At 43.2% G+C, this 15,552-nt stretch overlaps 1 protein-coding gene across 1 annotated transcript in view; it reads right to left on the bottom strand.

The window, feature by feature from the left end:
* Positions 1–8,384: 8,384 nt before the first annotated feature.
* TRMT6 (tRNA methyltransferase 6 non-catalytic subunit) overlaps positions 8,385–15,552 on the bottom strand; it is a 32,434-nt gene continuing 25,266 nt past the window's right edge. The window contains exons 8-11 of the mRNA XM_085895559.1: positions 13,323–13,396; positions 10,451–10,553; positions 10,093–10,179; positions 8,385–9,688 (exon numbers count right to left, since the gene is read on the bottom strand). Coding sequence (XP_085751685.1) covers positions 9,479–9,688; positions 10,093–10,179; positions 10,451–10,553; positions 13,323–13,396 — 474 coding nt within the window. The 3' untranslated portion in view covers positions 8,385–9,478. The remainder of the gene's footprint in view (positions 9,689–10,092; positions 10,180–10,450; positions 10,554–13,322; positions 13,397–15,552) is intronic.

The raw sequence follows: 15,552 nt of genomic DNA, 5'->3' as shown, positions 1-15,552 counted from the left end.
GTCAAGCAAGGAAACAGCTCGAAAAACCATAACGTTGTCCGTCAGTCAGTAATCAATGGATAGATGGATTGGTGGATTGGTGGATGGATGGATGGATTGATTGGTGGATTGATGGATTTATGGGTGGATGGATTAATTGATGGATGGATGGATTGATTGCTGGATGGATGGATTGCTGGATGGATGGATGGGTGGATGGATTTATTGGTGGATGGATTGATTGCTGGATGGATGGATTGCTGGATGGATGGGTGGATGGATTTATTGGTATATGGATTGATTAGTGGATGGGTCGATGGATGGATGGATGCGTGGATGGATTGATTGATGGATGGATTGATTGATTGATGGACTGATGGATAGATGGATGGATGGATGAGTGGGATTGATTGATTGGTGGATGGATGGATGGGTGGGTGGATTGATTGATTGTTGGATGGATTGATGGATGGGTGGATGGATTGATTGATTGATGGATGGATCGGTTGGTAGATGGGTCAATTTACATTTTGTCGTTTTTTCCAACTCCAAAGCAGCTCAACGGATCGTTTTGAAACTCGCCATGATTCATGACGTCATTGTGCATATTATGACGGAGCCCTATTTTCAATTTCTATCCAGGTGGTGACGTAATTAACTTAAAATGGAATTACATGAATATCCCGTTCACCATACAACGGTAATACTTTTTTCATCGAATTAAATCTAAAATCAACTTTATCACCGAATGCACCCCGACTACAACCGCCCTCCACCGGGGGACCATTGGGAGACGAGCATCTGTCGTCTTGTGACTCTTCATTAAGGTCAACAGATTCATAAAAAAATAAAAAAATTGATATGAATATATTGATAATTAAGTAATGAATAAAGAACTGAACGTGGTTTTTAATTGTAATCATTTTTTAGGTGTTATAGTTTAAAAAAAGGAAAACCCGTGGGTACCGCCACCAAAAATTCCAGATAAACTGCCATGACGTCATCGAGGGAAAGATTGTCAGCACGTAATGGATAATGACCGCACAACTCGCTTAAAATCCGTCAGAAAATGAATTTGACGAATAATTTTCTGATCAAGAATCCCCACATTACGACGATAATCAAAATCATTATGTAGAAAGTGCTGTCAGACCAGACATGGATGAACTCGAGGTCGAGATAACGTCATGAAGGGACGGGGCCAATCGAGCGTTTTTGAGGTGGGGCGGGGCAATCGAGCGTTTTTGAGGTGGGGCGGGGCAATCGAGCGTTTTGGGGGTGGGGCGGGGCCAAGCCAGCGTTTTTGGGGTGGGGCGGGGCCAATCGAGCGTTTTTGAGGTGGGGCGGGGCCAATCGAGCATTTTTGGGGTGGGGCGGGGCCAAGCCAACATTTTGGGGGTGGGGCGGGGCCCCTCGAGCGTTTTTGAGGTGGGGCGGGGCCAATCGAGAGTGTCTGAGGTGGGGCGGGGCCAATCGAGCGTTTTTGGGGTGGGGCGGGGCAATCGAGCGTTTTTGGGGTGGGGCGGGGCAATCGAGCGTTTTTGGGGTGGGGCGGGGCCAAGCCAGCGTTTTTGGGGTGGGGCGGGGCCAATCGAGCGTTTTTGAGGTGGGCGGGGCCAATCGAGCATTTTTGGGGTGGGGCGGGGCCAATCGAGCGTTTTTGGGGTGGGGCGGGGCCAAGCCAGCGTTTTTGGGGTGGGGCGGGGCCAATCGAGCGTTTTCGGGTGGGGCGGGGCCAATCGAGCGTTTTTGAGGTGGGGTGGGGCCAATCGAGTGTTTTTGGGGTGGGGCCAATCGAGCGTTTTTGGGGTGGGGCGGGGCCAATCGAGCGTTTTTGGGGTGGGCGGGGCCAAGCCAGCGTTTTTGAGGTGGGGCGCGGCCAATCGAGCGTTTTTGGGGTGGGGCGGGGTCAATCGAGCGTTTTTGAGGTGGGGCGGGGCCAATCGAGTGTTTTTGGGGTGGGGCGGAGCCAATCGAGCGTTTTTGGGGTGGGGCGGGCCAATCGAGCGTTTTTGAGGTGGGGCGGGCCAAGCCAGCGTTTTTGGGGTGGGGCGGGGCCAAGCCAGCGTTTTGGGGTGGGGTGGGGCCAAGCCAGCGTTTTTGAGGTGGGGCGGGGCTTATCGAGCGTTTTTGCGGTGGGGCGGGGCCAAGCCAGCGTTTTTGAGGTGTGGCGGGGCTAATCGAGCGTTTTTGAGGTGGGGCGGCGCCAATCGAGTGTAAAAAGACACCAAATAACATTAAAATCTTCCTTTCAAGATATTTTATTCAAGAAAAGAACAACGATTAAGTGTTCAGTCAAGATTAATTGTTATCACTCAACCAAACATGATTTTCTGATTCTGTGTACCTTTGAAGTCTTTGCGATGACTCGGTCGAGGTTTATGGTGATCTTTATAAATTATGAACATTAAGCAAGCAAGCAGCACGTATCATTTTAGACGAGGAAAATTTTGTGAAAATGTGGATATTTAAAGTGCTGAAGGCAAATGGTGTTAATTTATGGCATACAAGCTATTTAGGGGTATTGAGGGGTGCCGAACTCAAATCTGATGTATACCCAGCTCAAAAATGGCCGAAAATGCCTTAAAATTGAGAAATCCAAGATGGTCGCCAACGACGGGCTGAAATGTATTTATGTTCATATCTTTTTGACTAAACAAGGTAGAAACTTGAATGAAATGTTCCTTTGGAAGTTTTTCATATATGGGGAATCCAATGCCATATTCAGTTTTGATATATAATGTGAAGAAACCGATTCAAGATGAATATATAATTCGTCAACCAGATAAGATCTACAAACAAGCAAGTTGATCCTATGTGTCCAGGAATAATTTACTCAGTTTGCAGTTTTTTCTCATTGTAGATATATCCAATATAATATAATCCAAATACTAATAATATAATATATAATAATAATAATAATAATATGTGAGGGCTCACAACCCCACAGGGGGCTCCCTGTGGACCGTCCACGTCTTGTTTGCTAAGCGGTTATGGTTCCCGGCAGCTCTTGTAGTTGATGACACGAATGCTGAATTCTGGTGGGACTATATGACTATGGTCAGCATCCTACTCTGCTTCACAAGAGCGCAACGTGATGGATCATGGGATCGCCACCTATATGCGTTCAAACGTATGCTGCCATTCTTCTTCAGGTACGATCACGAAAACTACGCCAGATGGGGTACTGTATACCTGGCTGAGATGTCGGTTCTCCCACCAGAAGTCCTCCTTGAGTTCCAGGAAGGCAACTTCGTAGTAAAACGCACTGATCGACGCTTCAATCAGGTTTCGGCGGACCAAAGTACGGAATGGCTAAACGCTACAGGAAAGAAGAGTGGAGGCTTAGTAGGTATCACCAGAATAGCATCCGCACTCAGTAAATGGACATTGTGGTATAATCTGAGAACGGGCATAGCTTCTCAGACAACAGCAATGCTGGGACTGCCAACGGACGATGAAGACGATGAGTACACACACAATGAGTGCACGAAAAGTAGGATGAAGAAAGACGACTCTGATGAAGGCAGCATAGTTGTATCGTTGAAACATCATGGCGTGTTTCAACATGGCGGTAACACATTGAAGAACATAATCACCAAGGATAAGCACATTAAAATATCTCAGTGCAGGGGATTACATGAGGTGGTTTGCCGGTACGTTCCCAGTCGTGGTTAAAGGCCCAATCACACCTTAACGTTTTAGCGAGCGATGGCAACGTATTAAAATGTATGTAAAACGCTGGCTTACGTTGAACTTTTGATGTTTTTTTTTAAAGATTCAGACGTATTCATAACGACTTGGTCTTATGCATAACGTATTAGTAACGGACACAGAACGTTTCGTTGTGTTATAGATAACTTATACCAACGAATGCTGAACCTGTTGTTGGCCTTCACAACCTATGCCCAACGATAGTCTAACTTGTGCATAGCGCGTTGCACGCATCGCCGACGATGACGTGGCGTAGGTTATGAAAATGCTGCCGCACAACGATTCAAATCATAATCGCCGCAGAAATGGAAGTGTCAACATTGCAGTCACACCTTGGCGATCTTGCCAGCGTATGCCGACCTCTGAAAAATGCGTCTAAAACGCTGGGGCACGTCGAATACGGTATGGGTAAGTTTGGTATGCGTGAATAGAACGCTAAAGTACGCTATCATACGTCGTAGTAAGTGGAGTACGTCTTATAATTTTGAATATGTTGAAAATTTTACGACGTACTTGCCGTATGACACACGCTCCGCATGCGTTGGGAATAAGTTGTACACACGATATGCGATCGTTGACACACATCGACACACGTTACTTGAAAGGTACTCATAAGTCGAAACACGTCAAGGTAATTGTTAGCGTCAGTGTTCCAGACTCCCGGTTTTTATTTTTTTCTTCGGTATGACGGTGTTCAGTGTACAGTGCGGTTATGATTTAAATCGTTGAGCGGCAGCCTATTAATTATATTATAACCACACTAGAAATCGAAGTGTCAAAATCACCATCATACCGAAGGAAGGAAGAAGAAAAAAAAAACCAAAAAAAAAAAAACAGGGAGTCTAGAACACTGACGCTAACCATTACCTTGATGTGTTTCGTCTTATGAGCACCTTACAAGTAACGTGTGTCGACGTGTGTCGCCGATCGCGTAACGTGAGTACAACACGTTACTCATAGGTTAGAAATAAGTTTTTCGGGTACGCTAAACATTACCTCGACGTGTTTCGACTTATGAGTAACTCACAAGTAACGTGTGTCGACGTGTGTCAACGATCGCGTGACGTGCCTACAACTTATGGCCAGCGTTATGCGGAACGTGTGAGTCATACGCTGGCATAAGTCTTAAAATTTCAAGCATGGAAAAGTTGAGAACAACCGAAAAGTAAAACGTTTAAAGCCAGCGTACAACGACGTATGGCAGTGTTTTTCAGCGTGCTCTCAATGTTATCAAAACTTACACATAACGTATTCGACGTGTACCAGCGTTTTACACAAATTTTCCAAAAATCGGCATAAGCTGGCTAAAACGTCAAGGTGTGACTGGGCCTTAAGAGGGAGTGCTCGTCTGTGGCCACAGGAGTAAAATATTTTAAAAGTCAATGGTTTGTGTTCCATGTGCGAACACAGGATTTTGGGAAAACTCTCGGAATGCCAGTCCTTGTAACGATTAATCATCCGTGGAGAGGGTGACATTCTAGTGTGAGGCCAGCCATGATGTAAGGGAATGTTTTGTGTGTGCGGGTGATAGGGCTGAGTTAACATATTAAAATATAAATTGCGTGTTATACGAACAGAGCATTCCCGGGTTTATAAAATGAAATAATGGAACATACAGTTAATCTCAGAGCGGTGATGAACTCTAATTGCCTGCGTATCAAATACTCGGTGAGGAATCAAACCCAGGGGAGAGTTGACCCTCCATTCAGGACTGTAGGCCGTGTGCCGGCGGTCGTGGGGGAACTCTAGGGTCTACTAGGATTTTATTTTAATCTGTGAAAAATGTCATACAACTGATATCGTTTTAAAAACCAACAATGTATTTAATAATAATAAGTGAGCCACGAGTTAGAAGTTATGTGGTCACCCTGGTCACACTGAGATTGATGATGTCACACCGGTTTAAAGGCTGATAAAGTTGTTGAAATTGCATTTAAAATGTCTACATAATATATACGTGACTGATAGTTTACAATGTTAGGATGGTTTTGCTCAAGCGCCATGTTGGTTGGCAGGCTGGGCAAGTGAGAGCATAACCTTCCATTGAAATGTAACAGAGTAAGGAGATAAAACATGACGGATTGGCCTGATTTCCTCTTCTTCCTCTTCTCCAATGGCCTGATTTCCGATCATCAATTTGGTTTCAGACAAGGTCACTCTACCCTGGTTATACTGCTTCTGCTCTCCCAACAATGGATGGAGGTCCTCAATTCCGAACATGAAATCAGAGCTGTATCCCGAGACATATTGCATGCTTTTGACACGGTCTGGCACCCTGCCCTGCTCAACAAACCCTCTTCCTATGGTATCCAAGGCCATTTCCACTCATGGTTCGCATACTTCCTCTCCTGTCGCAGTCAACGTGTGGCTCAAAATGGAGTTCTTTCATCCCCTCTTCCTGTCCAGACTGGAATTCCACAAGGCAGCATTCTGGGCCCTGTTGTTTTTGTGGTTTTCATCAATGATCTCTCCGACTCACTGGAAAATACTCTTTATCACTTTGCTGATGACTCCACCCTCTGCCGTACCATCTGTCATCCCTCAGACCGGCAAACAGCATCTTCTTCGCTCACTGCAGATCTGGATAAAATCACAAACTGGTCCAACACGTGGAACACGTCTTTCAATCCGGACTAATCTCACACTCTCACAATGTATCTCCGAAAGGACCGTTTGGAACCCCACCCCCTCCCCCCCCATCCACTTTCTCAACAATCCTCTGGAAGAAGTCTTTTCTTTCAAGCTTCTGGGTCTCATCATCTGCCATGATCTTTCCTGGAAAGCCACATTTCCAACCTGGCCTCCAAAGGCAGTCGCCGAATGGGAATCCTCCATCGTGCAAAGTCTTTCATCGGCCCACCTGAGCTCCTGACCACTTACGACGCTTTCGTCCTCAGCCTGATAGAGTACTGCTCTCCCCTCTGGGCTGGTGCTCCCGTCTCCCACCTTTCACGGCTTCACGCTGTGGAAACCAAGGCATTTCGGATCATTGGCATCTCCTGCGATGAGGCTGAGTCTTTGGGCCTCTCACTCTCTCACCGCAGGCAGGTCGGTGGTCTTTCTGTCTTCTACCGTCTCCTATCCCATCTCAGCCCCCTGCTCTCTCTGCGATTTGTCCCCACAATATTTCCGCAGGATGCTCAAGGTCCGCCAACAACCCCCTTCTGGTAAAACTACCAAAATCACGAATCACTGCTCACCTTCACTCTTTCATTCCTCTTTTTTCCCGCCTATGGAATAAACTCCCTCACTCTATTCAATCCCATTATTCCCTCCAGGCCTTCAAAACAGCTGCTTACCACCACCTATCATCCCCGATCCAAATCCTCGATCTTTTCTACCTCCATTAATCCACCCCAAGCCCACCTCCTTCAAATTCCCTGCTTTCCTTCCTGAAAGTCCCTGTAATGTCCATCTTCTATTCCCCATATACCTCACCCCATCCCTCTCCCTTCCACAGATCTCCTAATGTCTCTGTTCCCCACTGTTTTGTTCCTCCCACTCCCTCCCCTCGTCTCATACCCCCCTTTGCTATGTGTTGTGTGTTCGCTCTCACGCGAGCCTCGAAAAGGTTTACAATTTTTTTTTAATTGTAGAGTTATTGATGCTGTCGTTGCCGGGGAGGCAAATGTAGCCAACTTAGTGTGCACGGTATTATGACATGGTACTGCAGGCCTTCTGTACAAGTGGTATGAAATAGTACTTCCAAACGATCTTAAAAATTTTTTATCACGTTATAATGATCAAAGGCTCAGCAAATATGACGTCGTATACAGTATACTGTTCTGTATTGTGGTATACTGTATCATGTCGATGCCCAATGACGAACTAGTTATACAAGTGTGACGTCAGGTGATTGAAAATAGTCGATAAAATGAATCAGATACAATTATACGTGGACTACAAAAGAGGAAGAACATTAATCTCGTCTGCACCCTCAACGAAGGATTTTCCCATTTGTCCATCAATCTGCGTCGCGTAACCATTCAGGGCTGACTATGGTACCGTCGTGGGACAATGGAAATGGGAAGAGTTTAAATGCTTGTTCTTGCAAATATGGTGGAGTGTGTGTGTGTGTGTGTGTGTGTGTGTGTGTGTGTGTGTGTGTGTGTGTGTGTGTGTGTGTGTGTGTGTGTGTGTGTGTGTGTGTGTGTGTGTGTGTGCGTTTCATATTCTAAAAGGAAACACGTGACATTTAAAAATCGCATAATCCTTTCGACCATCAAAACCTTTACCTCAATTCACACAAGACGGGAGGAGGTGCATAATCTGCATGAAGAGACCTAGTCTCACTGAATCCCATGTAAGAATTCAAAGTCTCCACCTACTGCAGAATCAGAGGAAGACTGTGTTGCTTATTGAAACTCCTCCGAGTTCTCCATATCGATATGTTCGAGTTTGTTTGTTTACATTAAATGACTGAAATGTACAGGATCAATTGAGATTTCTTTGACAACCACCTCCAACTCCCCCATTTGCACTACATGTATGGGGGTTAAAAAAAAAAACAAAAGAAAAAGAACATTGCAGATAATTATTTGGACATGATGGAAGATGATCATCCCAAATAAATTATAATACTGGAGATTGCTGTCGAAATGTGCAACCATCAAATTTCCTTGCTCTGTACATCTGTCGCTGTTGTCTCACCAGACACTTTGCAAAGTTTGTGAATAACGCACTACAGATCATTACACTCAATAAGAGCTGTCAGAGCAGTTTATTAAATGCACAAGTGACAGCAACATTTTTACATCTCTTTCATGAGCTCCCCATCAAATAATATTTTTTTAAATCCCAGAACAATGGTATCTTGTTCACAAGGTTGCTTCGAGAAAAATGAGTGGCTCCATTGGTTTGCAACGTCAAACCTTGTATTCATTTTTGTTGAATTGATGCTTGAAGGGTAAAAAATAACTAGAAAATAGAATTTGACACAATTGCGTCAATGGATGTACCTCTGCCTGCATTAGATCTCAACCCATGGTTATGTTTGACCTCGATTAAGGGTCACAAAACAGAGAGAGAGGAGAGAGGAGAGAGGAGAGAGGAGAGAGGAGAGAGGAGAGAGGAGAGAGGAGAGAGGAGAGAGAGAAAAACACAAGATGCTTCAAACTTGAGTTATGATCTGCAAAATAATTTTAGGTCACATAACCTTTGACCTGTAGAAACCAAAATCGAACCATTAATCTTTGTATCACAGTTTATACTTGTGCCAAGTTTGGCTAAAATCCTTCTGTGATTCACAAGTTATTGTGGGAACAAGGATTTTCAATTAAAGGTCACATGACATTTTGAACCAAACATCTGATCAGTTCATACGTTTGCCAAGTTTTGTTGGAATCCCTCCAGTAGTTCATAAGTTATCGCGGTTCCAAAAATCTGCTACGCGCACACGCACAGCCAACCCGGCACCTTTGGCCACGGAGGTATAAAAATAATGAGGTGTGCACTCATGTGGTAATGCCAAGCAAGGTCAATACAATACGAGTGTTGGTATGGAGGCAAACAGGTATGGAGCATTTTTGTGAGCACTGAAATATAGCAGGTCTTGGCTGCATATGCACAAATGATATGCAGTCCTCAAACCACTGTAAAATACAGTTCCTCGATTAAAACTTGGGGAAAAAAATTAAGAAATTCTGCAGCTGTTTAAGGACAGCATTTCATAGGAATGGCTCGACTCCAAAGAGTTCTTGAAGAAACTGCTTGCTGCAGATAAACTATTTCATTTCATGGCTGAGAGAAAAAAGCCAAAAACAGATACAAGGCAGAGAGATAGTGTTCAATCCACCCTCGATTTCTTGATTAATGGTTCAGTCACAGAGGACGAAGAACCCTCTTCTCTGTGATGTTTTCGCTGTCCTGTGTACTTCTTCATGGATAACCTTTGTTGACAAATGGCAGTTGAGCTGCGTTCCACTGTGAATCCACATAGAAGGAATCCTCCCGAGCCTGAAGCATTCATAATGGGATGTGTGCGTTTTGGAAGCACCTGTGCAAAAGTGTTGGAGAGGGAGGAGGAAGAGGTGGGGGGAGGAAGGGGACGGTGGGAAGCGGGGATGAGAGGGTGTCCAAGAGGCAGCACTCTTGATCAGGAAATTTACTTCGGGTTAAATGCAGATAAAATAATCTTTGATGTAACTGTGATAAAAACATCTTTTCAGTTTCCTCTTGAAAATTAAAAGTGCTGTAATGCTAACAATAGTCACATGACAATTGTGAGGCTTCAATTGGTTTAAATAAAATTTAAAAACAGCTACTAACATTTTACTCAGCATCCCAAATGTTATCAAACACCTTTTCATTACTTCATATAGTTTCAGGATAACCCACTATATTTTAACACTACGACGACATTCGATGTTTGCATGCAAAAACACTTGTCCCATAACGTACCTGGTAGAAACGAAGCCAAGATTCTGTGAGCCGCAGTCCCACAGTGCCTCCACGCTCTTTCAATCGCTGATAGCACTCCACCAGCGGCTGTGGTAAACGGTGGCAATTTTTTTTTAAAATAGCAGAAAACTTCCAATCTCAGGCAGTTGCCTATGGTTCCCCAAATGGTTCGCAGGGGAATGTGGGTGTAACAGTGCAGTGCTTGAAGCCTCACCCCTTAGTTCACCAAGCTGGCAAAAGCACTGATGACAGACACCAGGAATCAAGAACTTCCAAACTTTCAAATAGTGCACACGCACCACCCCAATAACACCCACTCAACCAAACTTCAACAACATTAACGTTAGCAATAGCTGACCTCTTTGTACTGACAGTGAACAGCAAAAGGTCTGGATGGAGCAACAAACTCCAGCAAAGCCTCAAGCACAGGCCAAGGATGCAAACATGTGGCCATGATCAGTCTGGAGCAAAAGGGCATGCAGAGTGATGAGTGCAAATGCTTCGGGTTCAAAGGGAAGAGAAGCATTGCAAAGACAAAGGACCATGTAGCATCATATCTTTTAGATTAAATATGAACCAGTTTTTAGGATTGCAACAACAAACAAAAAAAAAAAGTGTCCAAATGTGGTTAAGTCCCATTTATAGTTATCACACTAAATTACGCAATTTGGTGTCTGTCTGTCTGTCTGTCTGTCTGTCTGTCTGTCTGTCTGTCTGTCTGTCTACAATACATTATATTGTTACTTATCCAATCTCAACCAAACTTGACAGGAAGAATAGGGGTAAAACGATGGAGGTTGAAGCGACTTCATTTGCCCCCCTCCCCAAGGGGGTTTTACGTCTTGGGGGAAATCTATGTTAAGGTGTATAGATAGCTTATTGTGGTGTTCTTCCAAGGCCGCTTCTAACAATAAAAGTAACAAGAAAAAGCAATCAGAGATTGCAGACCCTCGCCAGGACTTGTTTTGTGTGGTGTATTTTGTGCGGCAAATAAATGGAAAAATATACTGAATAAAAGGCCGTTGATTGCAAATGAAAGGTCTAAATCATCTAGTTGTAAATGTGTAAAGGTCTGAAAAGTCATTAAGGTCAAATGGTCTGAAGGTCAAAAGGTGGAAAGATGGAAAGGTCTGAAATGGTCTCAAGAGTCTTCAAAGGTCAAAGGGGTCTTGAGAGTGCAATTTAAGCTCTAAAGGGATGGAATTGTCTGAAGAGGTCTTAAAATTTCTAAAAAGGGTCTAAAAGTCAAAGAGGTCTTCAGGGTTCTCATGGGTGAAAGATGATCTAAAGAGTCTTGGAGGTCTTAGCATTCTAAAGGGTGCAATGGGGTCTATATGATTTTAGGGGGGTCTAAAGGGTCTTAAATGGTCTTGGGGGGGTCTAAAGGGTCCTTTGGGTCTTTTGGGTCCTCGGGGTCATTTGGGTAATTTGGGTCCTCGGGGTTGTAAAGGGTCTAAAGGGTTTGAGGGGTCTTCGGATTCTTCAAGGTCTAATGTAATTCATACACATCCTCATACTCTCATTCTGTGTGGACAAGCAAACAAACAAACAAACGGGCCCAAATGCAATACCCTTCCCTTTGGTGAGGGTAATAACACTACTAATGATAATAGCATAATATTAGTTATTCAAAAAAATATATTAATTATTATTATTATTAGTATAATAATATCACCCCCCTCCACAAATAGTGGGGCAGATAACAGCAATTTTTGAGAGGAATCGTGCAAATGATGATACAAGCATCAAATTTGGCACATTTGTTCTCCAGGGGATTCTAATCAAATCTGCCTGATTGGCCATTTGAAAATCCAAATTTTGAAAAAAAACCAAAAAACTTCAAAAAAGTCAAGATCATGAATCAATGTTGGATGCTGGCTGAGATTGGTGAATGTTTCAGAAACATCATCAAACACTTTCCAAGTCTGCCATGCAGTTTTCTTCCCTTTACCGAGGAAGGCAGACACGACGTCACATCCAGTGAACGTATGGAAGTATGGGATCCCTCGAGCTTTCTCAGGCCCTATTGCAGAAACTACTTCATGGACTGGAATCCATCGCGCCTTGGCTCCTTAGCCAAAGGCAATCCACATGTTCTCAAGACCTAGTTCTTGTAAGGATGGCAGTACAGATATTGCTATGACTACTACGTCCATGTCATTAGCCTAAATGATAATGGACTTGCTACCATCCGTCGTTGCATCCCTGGCGTGTACAAATATTCGAGTGTCAGCTTCTTCATGACAACATGGAGACACAGCATCCAGTGACTTCCTTGTGTTGCTAATGGCATCTTCTCCTTTTGTGACAATGACTGTGCTTGTCGTCTGTGCTTCACACATCTTTTCCGCAAGGAAGTGAAACAGCTCAGTCTTGTTGCTGTCATCTCGAAGAAAGCTTCTCAGGTTACTTGGGGTCTTACAGGTTCCTGTCACTCTTCTTCTGATTCCTTGCCCGCTTTTCGACCTTGCCTCGGACTTCAGACTTGACTTCTTGTACACATCAAACACTACGTCCACCCTCTCGTACTTGGCACCATAGGATTCCACCTTTGGGATGATGTCTTCTTTAGCATAGTCATCAAATATCTTTGAAGTACGTGGAGGTAACCATCAATGAAGACTGCATCTCCCCTTGGTTCTCTGTCTGGGATGTTCACTTGCGCTTCAAGAATTTCAGCCAGCTGTGACTTCAAATTTTTTTGAAGTTTTTTTTTTCTTCAAATTTTTCAAAATTTGGATTTTCAAATGGCAAATCGGGCAGATTTGATCAGAAAGCCCTGCAGAACAGAAATGCCAAATTTGATGCTTGTATCACAATTTGCACGATTTTTCTACTATTTACTACACCAAAAGATTTTTTTTCTCCTTGGACAAACACCATGGTAATGTGCACTGTATTTAAATAGCTTATCGTGGCATTTTGTGGGGCACCCCTATCGGAAGTTTAAACATTATAAACCACAAAAACGTATGATTATCTTTATAAACAGTCACCACTGCTGTTTTAAACACGAAACTGAAAACAAAGAAACCAGATGTTCTTAAGCATTATATACAGTACTTATCGTATCCCTCACAGACTAAAGCACCCAGGCCTAGATCTACTGTAATCTATATACCACAGAGAGGAAAACAACATGACCCTAGTATTTTTTAAAAAAAAGCAAATCACATATAGTTGGGTTTTTACAAGCAAGCAAACCTCCAACCTCACTGCAAGTAACATACCCGTCAGCATCCCGCTGAAGCAGCATTTTCTTACAGGTGTCCATTCGCTCGAGTCTATTTGACTGGTGTGCATCCTGGAAGATAGTGTAATCAAGGAAACACCTATAACAAATTTCATTACAATAAATGGCACTTTTGGTGAACAAACCAATTTTAATAAACTATAAACTCATTGAAATAACAGGAAAATAGCGAACGTGCGACAACAAATTTTCAAAATCCAGGGAGCCAATGAAGAGGCAATAAGTAAAACTCCATTATGGTGCGTTCGTCGAGTGCAATTATGGCCAAATATGAACTGCAAACCCAATACTACTAGACAAATGCAGAATGTAATTTTTGGGTGATGTCAAAAACAAATTATTTTGTCACGTTCATATAAAAACTTAATGATAGAAGGCACCCTTAATTTATTTTTTGATGTGGGTGGGGGTGGGGGACTTTTAGTGGGGGAGAAGGAGGGGCTGGGAAGAGACGGTACAAAGAGTGCAGGGCAAATAAGTTTTTAATACAAGAGTGTGGCAAATGTGTCTAGTTTGTTATAACAAGAATCTACTCAATTAACAGAACCATTGGTAAACCATCGAGCAGAAGAATCAAAGTCAGTGTCATCTAAATAAAATGGTGATACGAATAATGTTCATAAAACCATAGCAACACGATACAGTGGTCACATTAGTCTAAAACATATCAACTTTTTCCCCAATATAGTTTCCCTTAACTCCGATGTACTTGCTCCATCTGTTATTCACACTATCAATAACAGCAAAATCGAAGATTTTAGAATGCCCCGACAGCCACGTCATGGCTGCTCCAGTTGATTCCTCATCGTTGATGAATAGGTAGCCACACAGGTGAGAGTTCGAAACGACAAAAGAGAGTATAATTATTGGGATCGAGATCAGGTCTAATCGGAGGGAGATTCAACTTCTCGCAACCATAGTCATGAACTGCGGTGTAAGCAGCATGGTTCTTGGGCATAGGTGTGTTGTTACCCACTCGCAATAGCATAAGGTGGGGTTAAGCAATTTGTTCACTCTATCTGTTTGTCAGTCTACTTGTATGATTGAGGAGCTAATAAATTTCAATTGAATTTTACATTTTGAATACTGTAGAACACAAATCAGAACACAAATCTGCAGTTTCGCAGTACTTTGGCTCTGAATTTGGCAAATTGTATGGCTTGTCATCTCGAGCTCACGTGCGCACAGCGCAGTAAAGCAACTGCTTCAGTTTGCCTGCCTGGCAGTCAAACAAAATTGAAAAGCAGGAAACTTACTGTGTTTCGGGATGTCATAACAGACACAAACAGCAGGAACAAATAACTAATTTAACGTGTTCAATAAGGTGGAAGAGGTGTTTTCCATGTGAGAACACTGGGGTCAACCATCCCCAACCACCCCCGTCCACAAGTTGCGGAGAGTGGAATGACCTTAGATATGAGGGTTAGCTGCGTAAGCAGTCAGGGTCAATCAAGTGGTGATTGTTGAGGGTGAAGTTGGTGAACTGGTGGAATGGTTATCCTTAAAAATCCTTCAAATAACCAATGATGCAATCTCCTGGCGAGTCAGAGGCATCATAAAACCTCTCCTCCCCGTCTTGTGGGTTATTCATGTTGGAGTAAGACTACAATGAAAATTCCGATGTAACACCAATGGATTGGAGAAGCTCATTAGGCTTGGTTGCAAACTCTCCTAGTAGCTGATGACTACGAACCTAATTCATCCTCGGTAGCAGTGGCGATGCACCGTAGTCAAAGCCAGTTGAAAGTATGATGAGTTCACATAACAGCACCAGGGTTCAAGCCCCTGCAAGAACATGTCACTATGATAAATGGATGCCAAAAAAGAAAACAATACTTTTTTAAAGGTCGTGTAAAAGATGCTACATCAATGAGGGTTAATGTCTGATTCGATGTTCTTTTTTTTTTTTTTTTCTACAGCCTTTAAAACTAATTTTATTTCAATTTAATTATTGAACACTGTAAAACACAAATCACTTTGTTTTCTCTTCTAAAAACCTTTAGTTTAGCAGTACTTGGGAAAATTTTTACATCATCTCAACCAATCAAAGTTGCCGAGAGCAGTTACAGTGTGATCAGACAAAATGGCAGCGCCTAGCGATGCAATGGCAGGGATAACTTCATCTAAAAGATGTTCATTTAGTGCATCCTTTTCTCAAAGATCGTTCCAAAATTGTCAGTTTCTCAGAAGTGTTGAAGAAGATTCAG

This window comes from Eptatretus burgeri, chromosome 9, assembly GCF_056783735.1.
Source record: "Eptatretus burgeri isolate ZD-2024b chromosome 9, Ebu_testis_v1, whole genome shotgun sequence".
Taxonomy (NCBI): domain Eukaryota; kingdom Metazoa; phylum Chordata; class Myxini; order Myxiniformes; family Myxinidae; genus Eptatretus; species Eptatretus burgeri.
Note: the sequence above shows the minus strand (reverse complement) of the source record. Positions and strands in the feature narration are given on the sequence as shown.